This window comes from Microtus pennsylvanicus, chromosome 5 (assembly GCF_037038515.1).
Source record: "Microtus pennsylvanicus isolate mMicPen1 chromosome 5, mMicPen1.hap1, whole genome shotgun sequence".
NCBI classification, from domain to species: domain Eukaryota; kingdom Metazoa; phylum Chordata; class Mammalia; order Rodentia; family Cricetidae; genus Microtus; species Microtus pennsylvanicus.
This window is the reverse complement of record NC_134583.1, coordinates 111,902,607-111,925,313: the sequence shown is the minus strand read 5'-3', so window position 1 is coordinate 111,925,313 and position 22,707 is coordinate 111,902,607. Positions and strand designations below refer to the sequence as shown.

Below are 22,707 nucleotides of genomic sequence, written 5' to 3'. Positions count from 1 at the left end.
CTCTTCCTGCCAAAGGAGACATCTTCTCAGAGAAGTTTTGGAAAGGGGCCTGCAATATTCTCTCTGGATTTTTTCGTGGCATCTTTATGATAGGGAGTTCTGGATCCTTTTGGTTTTCGTGTGCACTTTGTTTCCTCTCAGACTTAGCAAACATTCCCACAGAGGCAATGGGTTGCTTTCCTGACTCTGCGAGGTTCACTGCATTCTGGAGAATGCACGTTCCGAGTACCGCACTCAGCCAGCCCTCCTCCATCTCTGTCCCCCTCTGTTCCTGGTCCTTGCTCAGTCCTTCCCAGGAAGCCAGCCTCACATTTCATTTTGTGAATGCTTCCCAGAACCCACTTGCAATGTCCAGATTACAGAATTCGCTCGTTCATTTCCTTATTTTCTATTTGGAAAGACCTTGTCGTTGAGAGTCCGGCAGCTCTTGCTGACAGTGTGGTTGATAAACAGAATGTTCTGTACTGTCCCCTGACAATTGTGGCACACACCCAAGGACAGTTCAACTCTATTTAATAGAGTCTGGATATTGGTAAAGTTGCCACAGAGAAGTAGGTAGATGTGGATTCTGACGATAAGTCTGCGTCTGGGGCCTGTTTTCCCTTCCCTTGTTCGAGGGCTGTGCCTTTGTGAGGGTGTGTGCATTTTGAATCAGCTCTTCAAGTCCAGAGTGGCAAGTCAGCCAGAGTCATCAATGAACCTAACCCACAGACCATGGCTAAGAAGAGCTCTGGGGTTTTGTTGGTAGAGCCAGAGGTAGCAGGCACCACACAGAGATTAACTCAAACGTGTCATCCATGTGTTGGCCAGAAATCCAATAGTGCCGTGATTTTATGGCAGGCTTCTAAAACTCAGAATCTTAAAAACAAACAGTTGAAGGTGTGTTAGCACACCTCAGCACACAATAGTTCAAACCAGTCTAATTTATTTTGTCCAATAAGGAAAACTTCTGCACACCGCTCTTTTAATGTAGGACTTCATGTAGCCCAGGGAACACAACTTTTTATTTTGTTCTGGAATTTTCAAATGTATTCAGTGTAGAGAGGCTAGTGTAAGGAAATCTGTTCTACCCAACACTCAGGTTCAGTCCTTATCACAACGTGTTAGTTTCGGTTCATCTGTCCACCTTCTTTATTTTGGAAGTATTTTAAAACATATATCAGACAGTGCCAGAATACTGGACATTAATTACATAAGTGTTAGACTCTTGGTAGTCTAACTAATAATTCTTTAGCATTGACTGTGGAATAGTCTGTCTATCTTGAAGGCATTTCTGATGGTTTGTTTGCACTCGTTAGGATCCAGAGTCTGTACATATTTGCCGGGCCTGTCTGCCAGACTCCCCACCCTACCCCTACCCCCATCAGTGAAGTGTAGAGCTCAGATCCTCTGTCCTGATCTCCACCTGCAATCACACTCTAAATGGCCTCATCTGTGTCTTGGCGACGTCGGTTCATTTGTTCCTTGCTCCTCCATACTTTTTCTCAATAGGAAGTTGTGTTTGGAGACGTGACTTGATTCAGTTTTAGCGTGTTTAGCAGGAATTCTTCATGGAGAGAACTCAGGGAGCTGTTTGGATCCAAGGCGAAGAGCTGCAAAGGACCCTCGGGTAGCAGATCGAGCTTGAGACTCGCTGTTCTGCCACATGCTGGAATGCCCCAGTATGGGACAGCGTCACAAGGAAGAGAAGGTTGGCACTTTAGAAGTCTCAGAGACCACGCCAGGCTGAGGGAATTAGAACCAAAAAGAGCCTTGTAAAATGTCTCTGATCAAGACATCATCACTGCCCTCAGCCTCTAAGACCAAAAGTCTACAGGAAGTAGAAAAAAACACTGGGTCACATGCCAGTCTGCTAGCCATGAGACAGATGAAAGTTCATGGGCAAATCTAACTAATAATGTCTTTGATGTGATCTTAAGGATTTGTGAGTGAGCGGAGACAATGTAGAAAGGGCTCTATCATTTTAAGATTCGGCAAGCAGGGAAGGGACTTGGTATTGCTGTACTTCTCTTCTACTGAGGATCGGGCAGTTTGCATTAAACACCCTGTAAATGGAGATTTTTCTCCATCCCGCCAGTCCCAGTACACCAGTTTCTCTCCGCTCACCATGTCCCCGCAGTCCCTTATGAAATAACCATTCTGAGGCTTAATGTCATTTACAATTGTTTGGCCAATAGCCAGGTCTCTTAACTGGCTAGCTCTCTCTTATAAATGAACCCATTTCTATTAATCTGTGTATCACTGCGTGGATGTAGCTTAAGGTGATGTGGTGATGCCCTGGCATCTCACTTGCCCGGCAGCTACATAGCTTCTCATCCACTCTGCCTTCTCTTTCTCCCTATCATTGTTTTGACTTACCACTAGCTATATTCTGCCTGGCCATTGGCTGAAACAGCTTTATTCATCAACCAATAAGAGAAACACATAGTCACGGCATACAGAAGAACATCCTACTTCAGCACCCACTATGTTTTATGAGCTCAGGTACAAGAGATGGGCCAGGTAGAGATATACTTTGTTGAAAACACCTTAAAATTTACCTGTTTCAGGATTGTCCCTTATGGAATGAAGTTTTGAGATGATGCCATAATAGGATCAAGATGAGCCACTAACCCCAAAGATGAAAACACCACACAGATCCCCAGCTGTGTTCAAGGGTTAAATTGGCAATAATTTAGAAGGAATGAGAAAGGAAGGGAAAGATTTCAATGACTGGGTTTTACTACTCGGATAATTATAAATGGGAAGGAAGGGCGTTAATGACTTTGGGACGAACACAAGTGCTTGTGAGACAGCTAAGTGACATCTATAATGGTTAGGTTTGTGGTCTCAAGTTGAAGTGAAAACTAGGGCTAGGAAATAACTATGTGATTTGTCATAGTGTGAATGATGGTAAAAGCTGTGACTATGAACGAGAAGTCCATAGAAAGGGCAGAGAATCTTTAATGCTTATGTATAGAATTGGATGGTCAGCATCTGAGGTCTCTCTAGGCCTGTTTCTTGATAGATTTTCTCACTCATCACTAAACAGTTGGAAGGCAGTTCAGGCTTTACATGAGTGCTCTGCTGAATGAGGAACCTACACTTGGTTCCAGCATCACGTTTACCCCTATATTAGTATACCTAACCCTTTCCTCCGCATCAGGGTTCAAAATGGGCAGATTGTAAGAAAGTTGCTGCAGCAAATCTGTGACAGTAGTGATAGAAATTGGTCTCACAAGAAGGTAGTCACGAGGTGGCAGGGCAGCCGGCGGCACAGGCCTCCCACTACATATTGCTGCAAACGGTCGTAAGTCACTGGGGACATGCAAAGATGTGTTCACTTCGTGGATTGCATACAACAAAGCACCTTCCTGTACCCATGGGGTGCATGCTGTGCCAGGCTTATGCTGGAGGCTGCTAAGCGTCGGATCCCTTGACTAGCCTATGGCAGTGTTGCCGCAGCTTCTCCCCAAGAGCATTTGTGGATTTCCAACCTCCCTCTTCTTGTCAGAGCTGTTTAGAACTAAAACAAACAAACAAAAAACAGGAACAGCTGGCAATCTTTGATTTTAGGTAAGTTTGTATTTTTCTAAACTCAAAAAAAAAGGAAAGAAAGGAAGGAGGGAGGGAGGGAGGGAGGGAGGGAGGGAGGAAAGAAAGAAAGAAAGAAAGAAAGAAAGAAAGAAAGAAAGAAAGAAAGAAAGAAAGAAAGAAAGAAAAGAAAGAAAAGAAAGCACCCTGTGTTTACTCCCCAGATTTACACATACAGTCCCATGCCAACTTTTGGAAAAGTTGATCTGATGGTGACTAAGCATTAATCTGAGCTACACAATGTTCTGTTGTGGTTTCTGTGGTGACCTTAGATTTCAGACAGGAGATGACACCTCAGCCAGGGCTCTTGGCAAATGAATTTCATTTAAAGTTTTATTTAGGCCCTCAATGAACAGGTCACTGTCAAGCAAGGACCACAGTCATGTTTGGGCAGCCTCTGAGGCTGGTTATTGAGTGGGGCAGCCATGGGAAACCCTCCACAGTTATCCTCTCTGCTGTTGCTATCAGCTTGTCTCAGTGGGAGATTTCAGATTCAAAGCTCCTGGAACTCGCTGTCCTCATGGGCCTCTTGCCTTGCACAAGTCCAACCTTACAAGGCAGCAGACTCTGCTCTGTGACTATTACAACCCTTTCTCAGGTGGCAGTTGTGGTATTTCATAAGCCCTCCACACTGACACGCTTTAGTAGTTGGATTAGCCCTTGTCAGCCTTCTGAGGACTTCAGAAAGAGCTGTCCATTACCAAAGTAACTTGGTGTCATAGAGTTAAATTGTGTGGGACTTAAGTTTTCATTGATTGATACTGATTTTGCAGTCTTCTGTATACTTTACCAGCTTCTTTTTTTCTTTCTTTTTTTTTTTTTGAACAACAGTGGTAACAATGTACCATATCATTTCTAGTTTTAGAATTACCTTATTTGTTTTGTTTTGCTTTTCAAGACAGGGTTTCTCTGTTTAACCACCCCAGACTGTCCTGGAACTCTCTATGGAGCAAGCTAGCCTCAAGCTCAGGGATCCACCTGCCTCTATATCCTAAGTGCTGGGATTAAAGGTGTGCACCACCACCGCTCAGCTAAAAAGTACTTGTGTTGTGAATAAGGTTTATTATAGACACACTGAAAGTATATAGCAAAGAAAATTTTTTTAAATTCATATTTAAATACATTAGTTTTTTATGGTTATCTTTCTTATAATTCCAATTCTGCTGTCTGCACATTTATTACTCTTGTTGCAGCTTATATTTGACAGTGTATTTTGCATTATTTTATAGATTTTTCAGCTTCTCCAAGGATTTCTTACTATGGGGAGGGCATCACTCATTCAGACTGCCAGAAAATGCAGATTGCTGATGTGATTGCAGTTGGCTAATACAAGTTATTTCTTCGAGCAAATCTCTTTGTAGAGCCTGTTCTGTGTGGACATAGTGTTGAATATTAAGGGCACAAATGTACATAGCAAGTGTCCCATTCACCTCCATCCTCCCTCCATGGGCCTCTAGAGCTAGGATCCTTGTGTGATCCATCAGGTCGCTCCCTGGCTTGTTCACTCCTCCCTGTATAAATATGAAGGTCCCGGTTGCCATGGATACACAGGAAAACAGCCATTGTGCTGTGCAGGCAAGCTGCCCTGCAGGAGGTATGTCTGAGCCAAGGTTCTGAAGGACAAGTCAGAATCTGTGAAGTGGAAACAGAGAGAAGATGGATAGAAAGGGATCATGCAAAGGACTGTAGAATAACTTGAGGTTTAGTGAGCACAGGTATCTGGTTCTCTGGCCCCAGGGGCCTGAGATGAAGTGAAACAGGCAGGGTGTGGGCAAATTTGAAAGGGCTTTATACCTTTCTAATGAGTTTTGACTTCAAGGACCATAGGAAGCCTGGAAAGGTTTTAGTAGGAAGTTATTATGTACTCAATTTATCTTTTGGATACATCTTCCTAGTCATACAGTAGGGTGCTAAAGGAGATAGACTTTGATTGGTGCCAAATCATGTACCCCTTTTTCATTCTCACTGTGGTTCCACATATGGTTTATTTTCATTTAATGCTGAAAACTCTGAGTGGAGGAAACTGCAGTCAGTTCAGAGATATGGGGCTCTGACTAATGTTTCAGAGCTGCCAGGTGACAGAGGCAGGACATCTGGCCACTGTCTGTTGTAGATGGTACTTTTTCATGGTTGTGTGAATTGGGGAGGAATACCTAGACCTGGCTGGTAGCTCTGTCACTGTTGAGGGAAACAGAGGAGGCAAAAAGCCTTACAGATATTAGGAACAATCGACTATGAAGAGGCAAGACATTAATTGAGCAGTTCCAGAGAGCCTTAGAGGTGACTATGAACACCTCAGGGAAAACCTTACCTGTAAGTTGAAGTTTCTCTGTCCCATAGCTGCTCTCAATTAAATACTCAGTCTTATATTAATTATAAATGCTCGGCCAATAGCTCAGGCTTATTGCTACCTAGCTCTTACATTTTAAGTTAACCCATATTCCTTATTTACACACTGCCATGTGGAGGTACCTTTGTTAGTATGGCACATTTATCTACTGCTTTCTCTGCATCTGGCTGTGTGACTTCTAATTCTGCTTTTCTCCTTCCCATCATCCTTTGTTTGGTTCTCCTACCTATACTTCCTGCCTGGCTACTGGCCAATCAGCATTTTATTAGCATGACATATTCATCTCCTGTTCCCTTGCATTTGGCTGGTGACTGCTGACTCTGCCCTTCTCCTTCCCATCATTCTTAGACCGGTCACCCTTCCTATACTTCTTGCCTGGCTACTAGTTAATCAGTGTTTTAGTGTACCAATTTGAGTGATAAGTCTTAGCAGTATACAAGAGGATTATTCCACAGCACTTCCCCACTGGCTTAGGGTACAGGAGGTGGGCAATGGCAGGCTGATCTTAGGGGAATGGTCTTGGAGCTACCTGGGCATGAGAGGCCATCAGTGATAACTCTGAAAAAGCCAGGCTTGGGAACTTTCCCCCGGCCATGATGGGTTTGTCAAGCTTTGTTTCTTGCTTTTGCAGTGCTTGGACTTGAGCCCAGGCCCTGTCATCTATCTTTCTCACTGAGCTGTAGCCTCATCCCTCAGGATTATGCTTGAGACAGTTTGAACATGGCAATATCAGTTTGCAATAAATCAAAAGAAACTTTATAACTTGAGATACACTTTAGAAAAAAACTAATAAATGTAAAAAAATAGAAAATGATTATTTGGTAGCTATTGCAGAAATAATTCAAAAATTGTAATCCATAATGGGTGGTGTTGAAGCTTTTGGGAGAGGGTTGGGTCCAATAGTATTTAAACAGTTTTTCATAATCACATTTCTTAATTATTAGAGGGCAAAGATAACATATTTAGTGGAGAAATCTGGCAGGCATTGTGTGGCCAGATGGCCACACCAGTAGCCGGACAAATGTCACCAGGGCTTCCTCACAGGTGCACTGGGATAGAGACCACAGCCGTTCTGTTTATTCTGCCAACAGCATTTAATTTGAATTTAAGCAGACTGCAGCATTCAGAGAAAATCCAAGGAAGGAGATGATCTTAAAGTGTGACTATCACAGGAGAAGAAAATGAAGACAGAAGCTCTGTCGTTTCTGTGAAAAGCCAGAGCACGACAGGCCCCTTGGCACTGGTCCCTGAGTTGATCCTAGGTCAGTGGGGAGGGATCCAGAGATGATGTTGGGGCTAGTGAGTGGTCTGCATAGAAGCTATGAGATGTGACTGAGGTTGGATCACTGTAGATTTCATGCATGATTATAGCTTCTTACTTTGGATTTTGGAGTGAGGTGTTATAAAACTTATGACACGGGAAAAAAGAAGCAGATGTAGTGAAATACTGACATGGAGTCAAAATGAAGGGCTTCGTTATTTTTCCATATAAAAATTTCAAAATAAAAACATGAGTACATTTTTTGTAGCCTCCACTTCCTAACTAGGTTGACTAGAGGAACTTGAACACTCCTACCCCCCAAATTTAGAGCAATGTAATTTTATTATAGGGACATTTTGCTTTAAACACTGGAGTGTGAGTAACAGATCCAGAGTGGATCCAATTTAAAGTTTTTATGAGGCCTTTGGATAGTGTCCTTATTAAAGGCTATGAAAAATTATTATTTTTGGCTGGAGTATAAAGAGACTGGTGGTAGATTAGTGTCTTGTTGCTGATGTTGCTTAGAGACCTCCACCCACCCCAAAGCCTGCTTAATGTAGGAACTGATGCAAACATTTGAGTGTGGAAAAGGGCCAAACCGTCCATAGCCAAGTGGAATAAAAAGTCCTGGAAACCATGTAGAAGTGCTTAGTGAAGCCTCCTGCTGAGAAGTCGTGGTGGGTGTGGTGGCCTTTGCAGAGGAAAGCCTGTCTCTGCAGAACTGGGAGAGTTCAAGAGTCTCCTGAGTGGTCGGGAGCTGATCACAATGAGCATCCAGCAGAGCCACAGGTTCACAGAGAGCCAGAGCAGGAGCTGATCACAATGAGCATCCCGCAGAACCACAGGTTCACAGAGAGCCAGAGCAATCTCCTTTTCATCTGCTGGCTGTTAGGAACTGAGCCTGAGGTTCCCCCTCCAAAAATTGCCTCAACTTGATAACAGTAATACTATCCTCAATTTCTGTAATGCGAGCAGCACTTTGAAAACAGGTAGTACCTGAGGCTAGGAGAGGTAAAAATGTTTCCTGCTTGGTTAACGTAAAAACTCTTGTCGGAACATGAAGTTCGTAGGGAAAAGCGAGAGTACAGGGAAAAAAATGGAGTATCGATTGAATCCAAACAAATTATGTGCATGTAGGAATATTTAGTAAAGGGGTTTTGGGGGAGGGGAGAAGTGGACAGTTTCAAGACAGGGTTTGTCTGTGTAGCCCTTGACTGTCCTGGTACTTGCTCTGTAGACCAGGCTAGCCCTGAACTCAGAGAATCCACCTGCCTCTGCCTCCCAAGTACTGGGACTAAAGATGTGTGCCACCACACCCAGCTTAAATAAAGTGTTTAAAATAGGGCTTGAGTTAGACTTGAGCTCATTTTTGTTCCTATGAAGTGTATCTGAGGATCCAGTGAGACGGTTTAGCATCTGCCATCAACCCCGAGTTCAGTCCTCACACCAGTGTCAAGGTGGAAGGAAAGCACCAACTCAACAGTCATCATGGCCCCGACATGTGTACTGTGGCACACTCACACTCAGCTTTCCCCCAGTGGCACACTCACGCTCAGCTCCCCCCCAGTGGCACGCTCATGCATAGCCCCCCCAGTGGCACACTCATGCATGTCCCCCAGCAGCACACTCATGCTCAGCTCCCCCCCAGTGGCACACTCATGCTCAGCTCCCCCAGTGGCACACTCATGCATAGCCCCCCCAGCGGCACACTCATGCATAGCCCCCCCAGCGGCACACTCATGCATAGCCCCCCCAGTGGCACACTCATGCATAGCCCCCCCAGTGGCACACTCATGCATAGCCCCCCCAGTGGCACACTCATGCATAGCCCCCCCCGTGGCACACTCATGCATAGCCCCCCCCGTGGCACACTCATGCATAGCCCCCCCAGTGGCACACTCATGCATAGCCCCCCCAGTGGCACACTCATGCATAGCTTCCCCCCCAGTGGCACACTCATGCATAGCCCCCCCAGTGGCACACTCATGCATAGCCCCCCCAGTGGCACACTCATGCATAGCTTCCCCCCCAGTGGCACACTCATGCATAGCCCCCCCAGTGGCACACTCATGCATAGCCCCCCCAGTGGCACACTCATGCATAGCTTCCCCCCCAGTGGCACACTCATGCATAGCTTCCCCAGTGGCACACTCATGCATAGCCCCCCCAGCGGCACACTCATGCATAGCTTCCCCCCCAGTGGCACACTCATGCATAGCTCCCCCCCCAGTGGCACACTCATGCATGTCCCCCAGCAGCACACTCATGCTCAGCTCGCCCCAAGTGACACACTCATGCATGTCCCCCATGGTACACTCATGCACAGCTCCCTCCCATACACAATCAAAAATAAATAATAAGGTATATTTGCAAGCGAGACATGATGGCACATACCTGTAACCCCAGCACTAGGAAAGGCCCTGAGTTTGAGGCTAGTCTGGACGCCATGATAAGAGCTGTCTCATACACGCAAAAAATTCTCTTGGAATTTTTTGCGTGTAGCATAATAGAAATCAAGGAGAGCTCGAATTGGGTTGAGAGTACCTGGCTTAAGAAGGCATTGGAAAAGGTTAAATCAATTAAATTTTATTAGAACAGCAACGAAGTATGAACTTGGAAATGCTGCCCCCTTGCTGTTTCAGGAGGTGCTTACAGCCACGGGGTGCTCTCTCCAGGAGCCGGGTAGGATCATTTGTATCTGAGTCCTTATGTCCTCGTGAGCAGTCCGCAGCCCTCTGTGTACTTCTCTTCTGCAGGATGAACATCATAGCACCGCTGTTAGCCAGCAGACGAGCGTAGGATGTGCAAGGAGGCAGCTGATGGGAGAATCCTGTTACAAGTTTGGGATCTGTGAAAAGGGAACGTAGTGTTGTGTTCTGTAAAGCCGTCCCACCACTCCTTTTTTTACTGAGCAATTAGGTGACAGGAGAACAAAACAAGAAGAGAGCAGGCGACGTTGAGTGACTGATCTTCCTGCTAAGGAATCTATCCTTCCTTTCTGTTACTCTCCTAGTGGGGCCTCAAGAACTGTCATATCCTTAGTGTGTGAGTATCCAGTCTTGTTCTCAGAAGGCCACCTGCCCGTTAAAACTCAGACAATGGCATGCTTTGCCGTCATTTGTGGAGCTGACTGAGCCCGCCCTCTGAGCATGTGGCTTTCTCAGTGGCAGGATGCTCAAGGCAGGAGCCCACCGGTTCTGTTTCTGTCGCTGCTGTGTGCGTGTGATCCCTGTGTGGTCAGCTTTCCTGCTGTTGGTCTGGGTGCTTTAAGAAGCAGCTTTCGGGGACATGTGATCAATAATAATGCATTTTCTAGTTTGAAGGAAGACTGTTATTTAGGATCAATACACTGTAATTGCAATGTAGGTAGACTGATGGAATGGCATTTTCCTAAAGAGATCTTTGGCGGACCAGGGTAGTTGAAATGCGACATTGATAGTGTGCTCATACTTGTTACTCCCTCTGGATCCTGTGCTCAGTCTGATCAAACTCTGAGAGACTAGCATGGCCGTTGGCACGGTAATTTGCTAATAGTGTGGTCATGCATTGTTTAAAGACAAGAATGCTTTCAGGCAAACTCTGTGCCCCTGAGATTTAGCCTGTTCCTTCTAGACTGCAAAACTAGCCTTATAGCATATGACTGTGTTGAGCATTATAGGCGAGTGTAACCTGATTTCATTATTTGTATGTCTAGTCATAAAAACATACAATGTAAACTAAAAGATTTACTGAAGGTGTAGCTCAGGGTAGTCGCCAGGAATGGAGCTTGCTCTTGGGAGGCCAAGGGAGTAGTGTGAAGTCCTAGAACATGGCTGTGTGCTACTGTAGACCTAGTAGACACTGCACACTTAGGCTGTGCTCCACTTGTAAAGACTGTTTTCCCTCACTAATAAATTGACACATACTGTAATCTTTATAAACTTTGGTTTAGTATTCCTTTGTAATGATACTTACCTTAAAATACATTGTAAAGCAAATATACTGTAAAAATACATGTAAAACAGAAGTATTTTCTTAAGACACACAGTAGCCCTGGTCTGCAGCAGATCCCCTATACACGGGATCCACTCATCACCATACACAGGGTCCCCTCCCTCGTCACCATACACAGGATCCCCTCCCTCGTCACCATACACAGGATCCCTCCCTCATCACCATACACAGGGTCCCCTCCCTTGTCACCATACACAGGGTCCCTCCCTCATCACCATATACAGGGTCCCTCCCTCATCACCATACACAGGGTCCCCTCCCTCATCACCATACATAGGATCCCCTCTTAGAGGTCAGTACTTACCCAGTTACAGTTCTGTAAGTGTGCTTAACAGACAGCCAAGTGTCACTTTCCTGTAATTCAGTGACTTTTAGTCTGTGCCCCCCACTTTTGGAGGTGAGGGTTGAATGACTTTCATAGGGGTCGCCTAAGGCCATCGGGAAACACAGATATTTACAGTACAATTCATAGTAGCAAGATTACAGTTATGAAGTAGCAGCAGAATTAATTTCATGGGTCAGGGGTCAGCATAGCATGAGGAACTGTGTTAAAGGATCACAGCATTAGGAAGGTGAGAACCGCTGCTGTAATTACCTTTCCCTTTCTGTACAGTAGTTTGCTCCCCCGAGTTGATAATTGCCTTGGGTTTTGTTTTGTTTCAGTAGTTTTCTATGTTTCTTTCTACTCAACTTATGCCTTATAGTCAAAAGCCTTGACTAACCCACAGTCTCCTGCCCTCCAATACCTCTGGAAAGCATCTAGACTGGGCACTTTGTGAGTCCATGTTGCCGCTGCCACACAGTGCTGTGGCTCTCCCTTCATTGCCTCCCAGAAAGGTCTTCCTCTCTCTGCATTTACTCACCAGCTTTGTAGAATGCACCCTCTGCAGGTCCTGGAGAAGAATAGAGATGTGACAAATGTTATAAAGTCTTATGTACGTATAAAGAGTTAGTTGCGTGGCTAGGTCTAAAATCTAAATTGGAAATCACATTGCTTAATAAATTGAAGCCATCTCCCTGCCCTCAAGCAATGTCTTTTTCTGGAATGTTCTCTCAAAGTCATATCCGTATGGATCCTTCATCTAAAGCTTGGTTTTAATCTCTGAGGACTTTGGCGCTGCAGTACCCAGTTCTGAAGTGCCACAGCCTGGAATCTTTCAGTGTAAATCTGCTTCCTTCTGTTTGCTGAGCATTCAGAGTTGCCTTTGAATTAGAAGAGTCAAATCCTCTGGGATCTGGCAGCTTGCTTTCCTGAAGTAGAAAACCTGATTGCTATTTGTAAGGGGAAAGATAATGAAACATGCATTTTTCCGAAGCTGGGGTATTAGCAATTAAATGTTGAAAGGGGATTATGGTAATTAAACTGGCCAACTAGAATGAACAGGAATGCTGCAGGGACTGAAGCGATGGTTCGTGGTTAAGAGCATTTGTGGCTCTTATAGAGGACCAGGGTTTGACCTCCCAGCACCCACATGGTAGCTCAGAACCATCCATAACTGCTCTTCCAGAGGACCCTCTTCTGCACTAGGCACACACTTGATATACATACATACATGCAAGTGAAACATCCATGCACATAAATAAATCTAAGAAAAAAAATTGAACAAAAAGAATACTGCAGTCATAGATACAAACATTTGCATGTCTTTGGAGCAAATACACATTGCATCAAGTGAGTTAGTTAAGCCATTTATTACTTGAATATCCAGCTGAGGCTTGCATCTTAGGCAGATAGATTGCTTTATAAGTTTCTCTCCAACTCTTACTAACAGGAAAAATAGCCGCTGTTGCCTGTGTAATTTCAGAGAACTGAACATACATCGTTTTGAGTCCCTTGTTTCATGTATTTAACTGACTAACCTCCAATTGCTTTGGCTAATAATTGTTATCCTTTGGGCAAAAATGTTTGCTTAAGAGTCATGCTTTCTTTTTCCAAAGTAGAGATTACAGTAAATCAACCATTAATTCCTTCTGCTTCATTGTATTAAAATTTAAGTTCGATACAGGCGTATAGCTTAGTGGTAGAGCACTTGCCTTCCATGCTTGAGGCCCTGGGTTAAAAATCCTGAACCTTAAACATCGCTGAAATGTACTATCGAAGAAATGCCAGCGTCTGAATGAGGTTCTAGATCCAGATACGGCATTGCTAGTACCATACACTTTCCAGGGGCTGCCACTAACCCGATGAACAGTGCGTGCACACTTGATGAGGAGGACCGTGTGTGTTTTAATAAAGTGTATGAAAAGCCAATGGGATGCTAGCAAAGGTTCATGGGAACTAATGGTGAATCTCATTTCTCTTTTCCATAGCTCTTTGGAGACTGGGAAGCTCAAGTGCGGAGGATAATGAAGCTCATCGCCGGAGGCGGCTTGTCCATCACCGGCTCTCACAACATGTGCGGGGACTATCTGTACAGTGGCCACACGGTCATGCTAACACTCACCTACTTATTTATCAAGGAGTGTAAGTCTAAAACAATCTTGCTTTGTGATGTTGTCGCCTGCCACTCCCCATGGTCCTTTGGAAAATCAGTTTGTGGAAAGTCCCCTAAAGCCAGGCTGGAGGCGTGAGGACTGCTGTCTTATCTTATTGTGCCTGTGCATCAGGCAGATGTTTGGAAAGACCTTAGCTGCAGCTCTTGTGGGGGGTGCTTTGTTCCTGGATGGCAGCTGTAATATTTGGTCAGTTTTAAATATATGTAACGGAATCATTTACATAAGTGTGTATGTATATATGAGTTTGAGTGCGTGTATATGTATGTACATATATGTGTATATGTATGTACGTATATGTGTGTGTGTGTATTCTGCTACTTTTTCCTTTCAGATTGTTTTTGGTACATGAGGCTTGGTTCATTCTTTCTCATTGCTATTAGAATTTGAGCCCTATAATCGAACAACAGGTTATTTGTTTCTCCGGAAAATTCAGTTTTCCTCAAAATTTTACAGTCATAAACTGTTCAATGAACACTCTCTAAGCAGTTCCCATGAAGAGTGATGAATGAAGTAGGATGCTGTGGTCCTTCAGAGGAGGGACGCATGCCACCGCCACAGTCCGGAAATGTTTTATGTGCATTGTACGTGAAAGCCAGTGTGCTGGGAGCTGAGAGTAGTAGCGAGAAAGAGAATCAATAGATAAGCAGCAACTATCAGAGGGTACCCTAAGTTGCAAAGCAGAGTCGGTGGGGTACACTTAGGAAATGGGAGAATAGGGAACAGTGTCTTCTGAATCTCTTTCAAAGTGGGAGAAAACACCTCTGGCAGGAGCTTTCAAGGGGCATTGGAGAGAGCAGACCAGAGACCAAGAGATAGGTCATGGGTTTCTGTTGTAGTTATGCAGAGTGGGTGTGGCCTGACCTGCCCATCACCCATGGGGAGAAGTGGAAGGTACAGAAGGGAGGGGGTACATATCAGATAGGAAGTAGGGAAGGAGGAAAAGGAAGCAGATTGGCCAGCCCTGACCTTGAAACAAAAGTAAAAGGATGTGACTATGTGATCAAATAAAATGAATTCTAGTAGTGTCTATTCAAAGGATACACGAACCTTATCTCATAATATAACCAGATATAGAAAACGGGAACCTTAGGGGTCAAATGCCATTGGCCCTTTGGGAAAGGAGTGCCTGCCCCCTACTGGTCAACACCTGAAATAGTTTCTCATGTTAAAATCTATAAGGGATCATAAGCACCACACAAGACCAGGCAAGCACCATGCAAGAATCACAAGACTCTTGTGTGGGATCCTGGAACTATCAGCCACCAGTACTATGACTGGGAAAGATCTTTAATCTCTGTGCGACTTTTTGTTTCTTCATCTTTAAAATGAATTTTTATTTCATGAGTGGGGAAGAAGTTATAAACATTTTTTAAAAATGGTGTGGATGTATACTCACAGAAAATGTATATATAGTAGCTGCTTTTTCTGGATCATTAAGGTATCAACTATGAATATTAGTGGGCTATTCCTGCCCCCACCATCCAATTTAAAATTGGGGGAAAAAATCAAAGAAAAAACCCTTTCCTCCCTCTCCTCCTGATCCCCCTTGTCCTTGTTTATTGTTCAGTACTTATACAACCCTGTGATTAGTGTCTTCCTCCGCTCTCCCCTTCTGGCAAGGCTTCCCCCACGAGGGCTGTCCTTTGTCTCCTCTGAGCGTTGGTCCAGGCATCTCAAGCAGGACCTCTCTCTGGGCATGGTAGAGGCACACTGCCTTAGTGGGTGACTGACGGACCTCCTGAAAATCCAGGAAAACGCAGTCAGTACCTTCTTCCCGGAAGTGGGGGCAGTAGTTCCCTTCAGACTTCTCTCTGAACTCCCAGACCCTCTAGCTAGCCTCCTACCCCTTGAGAATGGGAAAGAGGAAGACATACCTTTACTAACAGAGGGCTGTCTCAGCGGTCTCCCCAGATCCGGGTACAGACAAGTATTTGTGTGGCAGGGTCCTGTCTTTAGGAAGATGTTTGAACTACAAATTCCAGGCATTTGTTCTTTTATTTATACTTCAGAATTAGCAGCCACACTGTCTTTCTGATGATTGTGTAATTATAGAGCCCAGAGGACAGGACGGCAGCCGGAGTGAGGTGACTGTGTAGTTACAGAGCCAGGAAGGCAGGACGGCAGCCATAATGATTATAATTGCTTTGTTCGTATTTAAGCCTCTGGGGCACAAACGTGAGCTAACCAAGGATGGCTCCACTGAGTGTGCCAGACTGGATGGGGAAAGGCCATGAGGCCTCAACTCTACACAGAGAACTATAGACAACTGAGTAAAGCAGGGAACATGAGAGGGGGGCTCTCCCCAGGGAAGAGCATCGCAATTGATTGCCCAGTGTCAAGCGAAAACATACTCGGCAGGATATTTGTGGATATGTCTATATATACGACATATACGTATACGTATATATATATACGAACACAAATGTATACAGTAACAATTAGTGAAAAAAGAGGCCTTGAATCTGAAGGAGAGTGAGGGGGGGCATATGGGAGGATTTGGATGGAGGAAGGAGAAGGGAGAAATGTTGTAATTAAATTAAATTACATTTTAAAAATGGATCTGTGACACATTGGGTATTGGGTTTATATAAAGCATTTGCCTCAGTTTATCAACAAGTGAAATTTAATTAATGGTCATTGAATAGGGCTTGAGGCCTCGGCTCAAGGGGTGGAGTTCATGAGGTGTGAACATGAGGATATCAGGTAGGCACAGAAGTGTGCTTGTAATTCCAGAGCTGTGGACAAGACAGGGAGTCCTGGGAGCAAGCCGAGGAGCTAGACTAGTTGTTGGTGAGCTGTGGTTTCGATTGCGAGACCCTCCCTCGGCACATAAGGTAGAGAATCAAAAGAGTAACTCGTCAACAACCTCTGGCTTGTACGTGTGAGACACACATGCACCTCCATACATGTGTGTCTACACTCATCCAAACATGCATACACATATACACATAAAACTGTCAGTAGACAGTCTTTGAAAGTAGCCAGCTATGATGGCATAAGCCTTTAATCCCAACACTCAGGAAGCAGAGGCAGTCAGATCTCTATGTGTTGGCCAGCTTGGTTCACAGAATGAGTTCCAGGACAGCTGGGGCTACACAGAGAGACCCACTGTCAAACAAGTAAACAAAAAAACAAAACAAAAAAAATTGAAGTGCATTGAAATAACCTGTGCATATTTGGCTATAGTCACCTTTCCTTTTTTAAAATTTATTTACTTTTATTTTGTGTGCATTGGTATTCTGCCTGCAGGTATGTCTGTGTGAAGGTGTCCGATCTTAGAGTTAGATAGCTGTGAGCTGCACGGGGTGCTAGGATTTGAACCCGGGTCCTCTAGAAGAGCAGCCAGTACCCTTAACCACTGAACCATCTCTCTAGCCTCCGTAATCACCTTTGAAGTTACATTTCTAATTATATAAAGCAACTTCTAGCCCTATATAAATTACTGCTGCTTGTCACGTACTCATTGAAAGTTGTTTCCAGCTAGCCTTGGTTATAGAGAAATAAAGTCTTTTGGTTTGCTGGCCCAGGCTTTCAGGAGAAAAGATGTTAAGATAGCTGGAATGGCAGAGGCATGACTGAGTGCCCTTCATGGTATCTGAGAACGGGACAATTGCAAATCTTTCTTCTTTCTAGATTCCCCTCGGCGACTCTGGTGGTACCACTGGGTTTGCTGGCTCCTCAGCGTCGTTGGAATCTTCTGTATTCTCTTAGCACACGACCACTACACTGTGGACGTGGTGGTGGCCTACTACATCACCACAAGACTCTTCTGGTGGTATCACACAATGGCCAATCAGCAAGTGAGTCTGCCCCTTCCCTGCCTTTGATTTTAGCTGCTCATGCCCAGCTCAGTGCCGCCATTGTAGCCTGGAGTCAGAGGAACAGGGAGGAAATGAATCTGTGGATATTTTCCACAGCTTCTCCTTCCTAGGAGTAGCAGACTGAGATGGCACTGGTTTTTATACCTCTGAGCCTCTGCAGAATCTGTTTTGTAAAGTGTTGCTATAATGACACAGATACTGCTTTCTTCTGAAATATAGACCCCCTCTGCCTGTGAAAAGAATATTAGCTAAGCATGTGTCTACACTTTGCTTGATGTGCCTTCTTAGCGTCCTTTTGTTATGTTGGGCCTCTCACTAGTTTTGTGGTTATATTTAAGTTTTTCCTTATTATAAGCATAGGCTAGAAAGGAATGGCTGAAATATTTAACAGGCAAGAGTTGAGGGAGTCTCAGTTTCCCTTGCTTTGCTGGAATTTTATGGGTTTGGGGAATAGTATGGAGGACCCAGAGTGAAGCTGGGCTGGACGGATGGGTGTGGGGCGAGTCTAGGATCCTTGAATTTCAACATGGGAAGCGTTTTTAAATGAAAGATTGTAAGATAAACAATGTGCATGTTCTTCGCTTTCTAGGTGCTAAAGGAAGCATCCCCGATGAACCTCCTGGCCAGGGTGTGGTGGTACAGGCCATTTCAGTACTTTGAAAAGAATGTCCAAGGAATTGTACCTCGATCTTACCATTGGCCCTTCCCCTGGCCAGTAGTCCACCTTGGTAGGCAAGTCAAATATAGCCGGTTGGTAAACGACACATAACAGCGCTACGAAGAGGGGAATATGAGGACCTGTCCGAAGTGCTAAGAACTCCATGAGAGAAGATGCCATAAACAAACACCTCCCTCCTGCTATTATCTTTCAACAGTTACCTTGACTTAACCTATTGAGTTACCTGGTCAGCACTGTGATCTTTTTTTTTCTCTCCAAAGGACCTACGGTGGACAACAATAAAGAAAATTGACCCTTCTCATGCACTGTACGCATTTCCTGTTGTTAAGCCTGGGGCTTCTCTAACCGGCAGCCACCACTTCCTCTGTGCAATTCAGCAGCGCCACTGTGCGCGCACTTCCATGTCATAAGCTCTGGCCTTTCCAGCCATATCTGGAAATAAAGTGTGTTATTTTCTTGGGAAAACATACTTTTCATATCTCTTGCCCCAAAGACAGGGCTGTAAGCCATTTTCTAGCAAATGTCTCAAGCAAAGGGTTCAACATGTCTGAACGGGATTTGGTTCCGAAATCTCTCTGCCTGCTGTGCTGATGCTCAAGCTGAAGATGGTAGGTCTGGAGAGGTCTGCTCACTTGGGGTTTTATAAAATCAGCAGAGACAGTGTATTAAAAACTGCAAAAAAAAAAAAAAAAAGGAAAAAAAGATTCTGTTATAAAGTGATTTTTCTAAGTATTTCCTAACTTTATTTTTCAAAAATGATGTTATGAAAACCAAATTTGAAGATTTTTACATGTCACAGAAAAGAGAGTGAAAATTTAAAAATGCTTCTTGGGAGAGAAATTTGTCTATGTTTCTAGTGCCTTTCTTGTCTTGAGTGTATGGTCGGTAGGCAATCTTAAATGTTTTTATTTAAAATAAAGTATTCCATGAAAATATAAATGTATGTATACACTACTAAATTTTTCATTTATAGCTAAATTAAATGAAAAGACTGCTAATGGTTTTAAAAATGTTTTGAATTAAAGAATAGGGTTGTGAATTAAGAGTATGTGCCCATTCACATTTTGTGAGCAGGCAGTGATGGCACATACCACTGAAATTAGTTCATCTATTTGGTAGTTCAGTTTTAACTACTCAATAAAAACAGCCATGAATATCTTTTTAAAGAGAGTTTTGAAAATGATCACTTAGCCTAAAACTTGAAAGCTATAAATTAGTTGTCCATACTCTCATGACAATTTTGTTGGTGAATAACAACAAAAAAGAGATCTATTTCTTTAAAATAGATTTGTGCAGAACCTGCATGTTTTACTCCTGACATGTGTGTGTTTGGGGAAGTATTCTGCTCCATACTTGCCAACGTGGAGAACAAAATAGTTTTCTAAGAACGAAGAAGTATATATATATATACATATATAAAATATCCATTCTGTATTTTATGTGCAGCAGAATTACCTTCTGTAGGTTGTATGTGTGTGTGTATGTGTGCACAAGCGTGTGTGTGTGTGCGCGCGTGCGCGAGTGTGTGTTACTCACAAGGTGATATTTGTATTGTAAAACAATAATGGTGAAGGAAATAAAAAGGCTTTTAAATTTTTGTTTGTTTTGAATCTTTGTAAAGTTATTATTCCAGAGCGTATACTGAGATCTTACAGCTTACCTAAATCATAAATTAATCAAGATGCACTTTGTAATAAAAACTGATACTGAAAGTATATGGCCGTTCTGTTGTGTTCATCTTCACGGAACTCACGACCTTGTTAAATCAGTGCCAGAAACCAAGCCTTGAGATCTTCTCAAAGCGTGTGTGATCCAAATCCTTAGTATTTACCTATATCTCCATGCAGGACTTTAAGATGTATTTTTATCATCAAAAACTCCTCAGCTCTTTGCTTTTCAGTCTGTAAAAGGAAACACAGATAAGTTAAAATCAAACTTACTATTGTTTACCTGTGAATTCTTGAATTCTCAACCAAATTACTCACTTTTTTTCTGTAATGAACCAATGTAACCTTTTCCACGTAGATGGGAAGGAAGGGTTCGAGGCAGTGGTTCTCAAGCTTCCTAATGCTGAGACCCTTTAATACAAGTCCTCATATTGTGTTACACCCCGACCATGAGATTATTTCATTACTACTTCTTACCTATAATTTTGCTACATTATGAATTGTAATGTAAATATCTGATATGTGATCCCAAATGGGTCGTGACCTACAGGTTGAGAACCTCTAATCTGAGTTGAGGTTCAGTGGCAGAGTGTGGACAGTCTGTGACTTGGGAAAACTCTTCACCGAAACATGATACTGATCCCTGATTTAAGGCACAGAAGGGTTTAATAAAAGAGGCCTGTCTTTTTTTGTTAAAGGAGCGCCCCAGAGAGGCCGGTAAAACCAGGGAGTTTGCAGTTTGTGTGTCCCAGGCCTACAGAGCAAACAATCAAAATGCTGCACCTGGTCCATCTTCAACTCTTGGTGGGGTTGGCTTCCCTTGTGCCCTAAACAGATGCTACGTACTGAAAAGGAAGCAGGGTGGGTAGCCATATAAATTACTAACGTGTCTTAGAAATGGGCTCTTTTTCTCCCTCTAAGAAACTTGAGGTAGTGTTTTGTTGTGGTAGAGGGTTGAATCCAGGGCCTTGAGTCTTCTGGGCAGGTAGTGTGCCATTTGCTGCGTCCCTGCCTCACCATTCCCACGGTCTCATGTAGCCTAGGCTAGTGTTGAACTCCTGATCTGCCTTCCCCCTACTTTCCAAGGGCTGGGATTATGGGTACACGCCAGCACAGTCAGCTTCCTTCCCTGTTTTGCTATAAGGTCTGAAGTTACCTAGCCTGGCCCACTACTCGCTGTATCTCAAACAGGCTTAAAACATGTAAGACCCTTCTGCCCCAGCCTCCCGAATCACAGGAGTGTGCCATAATGCCTGGCTGAAACTTGAGGCAATTATATTAAAACGAAAGTTAGGAGTTTGTTTGCCGTGTGTGTCAGGGGGTACATGCTGTATATTGAGGAGCGCACCCTTGTGCCTCATGTGTCCCCATTATTCCCCCAACAATTTCATATCTACTTTCAGTGTATGTACATACATGATTTTATGTGACTATAAAATCTGCGAACAGAAATGAGAACACACGCTATCTGTCCTCCTCAGACAGGCATAACTTGCTTCTACCTGCTGTAGAGCCCATGAAGGACACAGAAACGTCTTTTTATCCTGCAGGTTGCACCTATAGGTTCTGCCCTGTTGGATCAGATAAAGCCCTGGACAACTGCAACACTTATTTCACTCATCTGATGAGCTAAGCATGCTACGTGTGTTATCTCGGTAACCTTCATGCAACCACGATCTAGTCACAGTCCTCTGTATGTGTAGACCAGTCGGAGTGACTCAGACCAGGGCGCAGATGCGGTACAGGGAGTCCCCAGTTCCCACCCTTCCCGGGCAGCGCTGGGAGCTATCACTGAACATAATGAATCAACAGTTGCCGAAGCCTCTGCTTCTGAGGGTAAGCGATGACTGTTAATGATGGCCTGAGTCACAGAAATGTACACCGTGAGGTGTGAGGGAAATTTACCAGTGCCCTAGCGATCATGTGGTTCTTTTTCTGAGGCATGACAGGTTTGATCGTTTTGGTGTTTCATACACTTGGCTGAAACCACAGAAGATGAGAATTTATGCCACTGTAATCTGTCCCCGACTACACAGAAAGTCAAGTAGGTTTTGAGTTTACTCTGGAATAGTTTGCTGCACAAATCATGTAATAGCCTTTATCTTTCTCTCCCTGTGGTCAGCAATCTTACTCGAAAGAAAGTAAAACTCTTGGTATTCTGCTTCTAGCAACTATTTCAGAATACAGGTTAGAAGGAATTTATGTGGTCCTTGTCATCAAAGGATCTCAGTATACCAGTTACTCCCCCTTCTGTCAGGTGCATGATAGTGTGTGCTTTGTAGTCCCAGATAAACTGAGGCAGGAGGATTGTTTCACAGCTCAAAATTCCAACCCTGAGCAACATAGCAAGACCCTGCCATAATACACAAGTGTCTGGGAGGGTAACTTGGTGGTTAATAAGGGGGCTTGCTATATTTTCCTGAGGACCTGAGTTCCAATCCCAGCACCACAGGCATGGTGCTATGCACCTATACCTTGCATCCCGGGGGAAGAGCACTGAAACAGGAGAATTTGCTGTCCCCAGCCTAGCTGCAGGTTCAGTGAGAGATGCTATCTCAGTGCAATAAAGTGGAGAAGTGGAACGGGATGACAGTGTCCTTGGCATGGCCATTAGTTTGTATCTATATCTATCTATCTATCTATCTATCTATCTATCTATCTATCTATCTATCTATCTATCTATCTATCTATCATCTATGATATATCTAAAGTTTGTTTTGGAGTTTATAGTGTGCATTTTTGCCTGTCTTGAGTGTAATGTAGGATCTGCCTCATCTTTGTATATGCTCAGCTCCTCCTTCCTGTCCCTTGGGAGCATTGCTGCCTGTCACTTATCCAAACATCATAATCACCCAGTACATCATCAC

At 43.9% G+C, this 22,707-nt stretch overlaps 1 protein-coding gene across 8 annotated transcripts in view; it reads left to right on the top strand.

Moving 5' to 3' along the window:
* Window positions 1-19,888, top strand: part of Sgms1 (sphingomyelin synthase 1) — a 260,799-nt gene extending 240,911 nt beyond the window's left edge. For all 8 annotated transcript variants that reach the window (XM_075973840.1, XM_075973838.1, XM_075973839.1 and 5 more), the window contains 3 exons: window positions 13,488-13,641; window positions 17,307-17,473; window positions 18,084-19,888. In XM_075973840.1, coding sequence (XP_075829955.1) covers window positions 13,488-13,641; window positions 17,307-17,473; window positions 18,084-18,263 — 501 coding nt within the window. In that variant the 3' untranslated portion in view covers window positions 18,264-19,888. The remainder of the gene's footprint in view (window positions 1-13,487; window positions 13,642-17,306; window positions 17,474-18,083) is intronic.
* The last annotated feature ends 2,819 nt before the right edge of the window (window positions 19,889-22,707 follow it).